The sequence below is a fragment of the Trypanosoma equiperdum genome (assembly GCF_001457755.1).
Source record: "Trypanosoma equiperdum strain OVI genome assembly, contig: ctg_1342, whole genome shotgun sequence".
In the NCBI taxonomy this organism is placed as follows: domain Eukaryota; phylum Euglenozoa; class Kinetoplastea; order Trypanosomatida; family Trypanosomatidae; genus Trypanosoma; species Trypanosoma equiperdum.
In genome coordinates, this window is record NW_027123330.1 from 892 (window position 1) to 4,427 (window position 3,536).

General features: G+C 46.0%; 1 protein-coding gene across 1 annotated transcript; it reads left to right on the plus strand.

Annotated features, from left to right (window-relative positions):
* Window positions 1–322: 322 nt before the first annotated feature.
* Window positions 323–1,999, plus strand: TEOVI_000647100 (glucose-6-phosphate 1-dehydrogenase; the record flags this gene model as incomplete). The annotated part of the gene is made up of 1 exon (XM_067221174.1): window positions 323–1,999. The coding sequence occupies one exon, from the start codon at window positions 323–325 to the stop codon at window positions 1,997–1,999; it is 1,677 nt and encodes a 558-aa protein (XP_067077275.1).
* Between the last annotated feature and the right edge of the window lie 1,537 nt (window positions 2,000–3,536).

The window sequence follows — 3,536 nt, forward strand, 5'->3', positions numbered from 1 at the left end:
CCTCACCCTTTCTTATTGTTTCCGTCACTTTCTCGCTGCCTTGGTCTTTCAGACGTATATCGACAGGCGAATAGTGTGTATAGGAAGTTTGCGCCACCGTACATACACATCTATTTCTAGTACGGGCTGTTTCTGAGGGAAGTGAGGTAAGGTACCGAAAGGAAGCCCACCCCAAGGTTGTGCACAACGGCTGGTGTGTCCACAGGTTTAGTCATTTCTATAGAACCAACTTTGTTGGTGTTGCCGCTTTTTTTTTTTTGCGACCTCGCAATAATTCTATACGTCTTCATCTCTAATTTATTAACACGACTAATAAAAAAAAATGGACGGTGATCTTTCCCAACTAGGGTTCCTACAAGAGGTGGATAGGTTCTTCGATGTCTTACGTGAGAAGACCCTCCGAGACCGACCCGATAATATCCCAGAATATGTGATGCAGAATTGTAGAAAGGTTGCAGACACTCTCAGGAAGGATTCATGCGACATCATCCCGGATGCTGCCGCACCTGAATTGAAGGAAAGAGCACTTACTATTGTCGTGCTTGGGGCAAGCGGTGACTTGGCGAGGAATAAAACGTTCCCGGCGCTGTTTCAACTATTCTGTAACGGATTAATTCCGCGAACGATTAACATTGTCGGCTACGCTCGCACCAAAATGCCTGACGTGGAGCAATGGAAAAAAGAGAGCCTAGCTAAGCATTTTCCTCGGGCTAAGGATCGCTGTCCCCATATTGAGGCTTTCTTGAAGACAATCACCTATATCTCGGGCTCGTATGACGGTGCGGAGGATTTTTTTCGTCTTAACGACGTGATAACAAAATTTGAGGAGTCGTTTCCAGGAAAACAGAAAGGAGGCAACAGGTTGTTCTACCTTGCGTTACCACCTTCTGTATTTATGCATGCGTGCACGGGGATTCGCACTCATGTGATGCAGAAACCGGGCCTGGGGTGGGTTCGAATAATTATTGAAAAACCATTCGGGCACGACACGGAAAGTTCTAATGAACTTTCGAGGCAGTTGGAGCCTCTTTTCGAAGAATCCCAAATTTTTCGAATCGATCATTATCTTGGGAAGGAAATGGTGCAAAATATTGTTGTCACCCGCTTCGCCAACCGTGTTTTCAGTGCACTATGGAACAATAATAACATCGCGTGCGTCCGGATCACTTTTAAGGAGTCTATCGGGACGGAGGGCCGCGGTGGTTACTTTGACAAGGCGGGTATTATCCGCGACGTGGTGCAAAACCACCTTACCCAGATCCTTTCACTGTTAGCAATGGAGAAACCACGCTCACTAAGCCCAGAGGATATACGTGATGAAAAGGTAATTGTACTAAGGCATGTGAATCCCGTGACTCCCGCCGACTGCGTGTTGGGACAGTACACGAGGTCTGAAGACGGTTCTATTCCTGGTTACCTGGAGGATCCAACGGTGCCGAAGGGAAGTAAATGCGCGACATTCGTGGTACTTCGACTGTTCATTAACAACGACCGCTGGGACGGTGTGCCATTCATCATAGAGGCGGGGAAAGCGGTGGAGCGGCGCTATCTCGGCATACGCATCCAGTTTAAGGATGAAATCCGCCCCTTTGGAGTTGCCGCACAGCGCAACGAACTGATCATACGAGCGCAGCCCTCGGAGGCAATGTATTTGAGACTTACCGCAAAAACACCCGGCGTTCTCTCAGACACTCACCAGACCGAACTTGACCTCTCCTACGAACATCGTTACAACATAACTCTGCCAGATGCCTATGAGAGCCTCATTCACGAAGCACTTCTGGGGAGGTCCACCAATTTCGTTCGAAAGGATGAACTCGATGCCGCGTGGAGGATCTACACACCACTCTTGGAGGCTATTGAACGTGGAGAAACCACAACGTACCCCTACTCCGCTGGGTCAAAGGGGCCGGCGGAAGCACAAAAGTTTGTTGATGACACTGGGTTCAAACCTCTCACAGGGGATATTTACCAGCAGCGGAAGCTTCATCATTTGTAATTCTCCTTGTGGTTTCTAGTGGCCTCATACGAGCGCAAATATAGTCGCAATGGGTTAGGGGATCTCTGTGCTTTACAAAATATTCCTCCATGTTTTCCCTTTGATTAAACTTTACTTCTCCCTATTTTTACACCTCTTTGTGGTGTTTCAAACGCTTCTTTCTTTTTCTCTTTCACCTTTAAAAATGTGTTTCTATGCACTTGTGTTGCACTACATAATGTGCTTTGTTGACGGATGGTGAAGGTGGTGCGTAGGACCCTGTAGGAGTGGAAGCAGGTCCCATTTCACTCTTAATTTTAATTTGTCTTCTCTGCCATCCTACAGGATTGAAGAAAAAATTGTTGTATGTCTTCACCGAAAATCAGTAATTCATTCAACTCCTTCTCTTTCTACTTACGTTCCTATTTCCTTTGTTTTTTTTTTTTACAGGAGTAATGTGAGAGCTTTCTTTTCCGTTCATTCCCGTGTGCAAGTGCCGCCCTTCTGTAGATGCCTACAGTCCGGGTGAGGTGTCTTCATGGAGACGCCCTTGAGGGTTGAACACGAAAAAAAGAAAACGTTCGGTAGGGGGTATGACGACGTGTGTGTGTGTGTGCGCTTGAAGTGCTTGGAAGGGAAAGAGGGTATAACCCAGCAGGAGGTTGGGGATGCCAAATATTCAGTACATATAAACATCAGGCGTAATTACTTTTCCCCCGTTATTGCCATCTTCTGTTTTCATTTTCTGTGGGTCAGTGCTCATATGCGTTTTTTTTTTGCTTTTACTCTTACTTCTGATATAAAGCCTCCGTTTTATCTTATTATTTTTACCCACGCTCCTACCAACACACCAAGTCCACACCTGTCATGTAGGTAAGAGGCATCGGAGGCTGTCGGCATTGGCGTGCAAATGTTACTGCGTGGGGAATATTCACGATGTGATTAGCAACCGGTTAATCAGAAGGTGTGATGTGTTTTGCCTTCATTCCCCTTTCGTCAGTTGCCGTTCAAGTCGTGTAAGTTTTTGCATCACGTTGGCGGCGGCCTCAATACGTTCTTCATCTCTGAGGTTAAACGTGAGATTTGCGTACGTTTCCGTGCTTTTTTTTTCACCACATCTTTTGGACACTTCGTGAGTTTTCTTTGTTTTCACATGTGCCCGGACGGTTTTTGTCCCTTGTTGGACGTGTACGGTTATTGTATCGCATGCACTCAGTTACGCCTGTTGAAACAACGAAACTAGGAGAAATTGCTGCGGTGCTTGTTGGCTTTCTCCTGTTTTGGAGGCAATGCTACAGCGCAATTTCCTTTAGTACGCACCGTGGTTACAGGGAAGGTGTGTTTACATTCCCTGCAATTATGTTTAGGTGGCTGAGGGTTGTATTTTTTAAAGCGCGTGGGTTGTATCACGTTCCTATTCGGGGTGACACTAATTGCATTGTCCTTTCAGTCACTATTGATGAGTGATGTACGAGGATGTCGGTACGGTCTTATTTGCTATACAAAGTTTTTCCGGTCCCTTTTCGTTGTATATGCTTATCTTTTTCCTTTTTTTTTT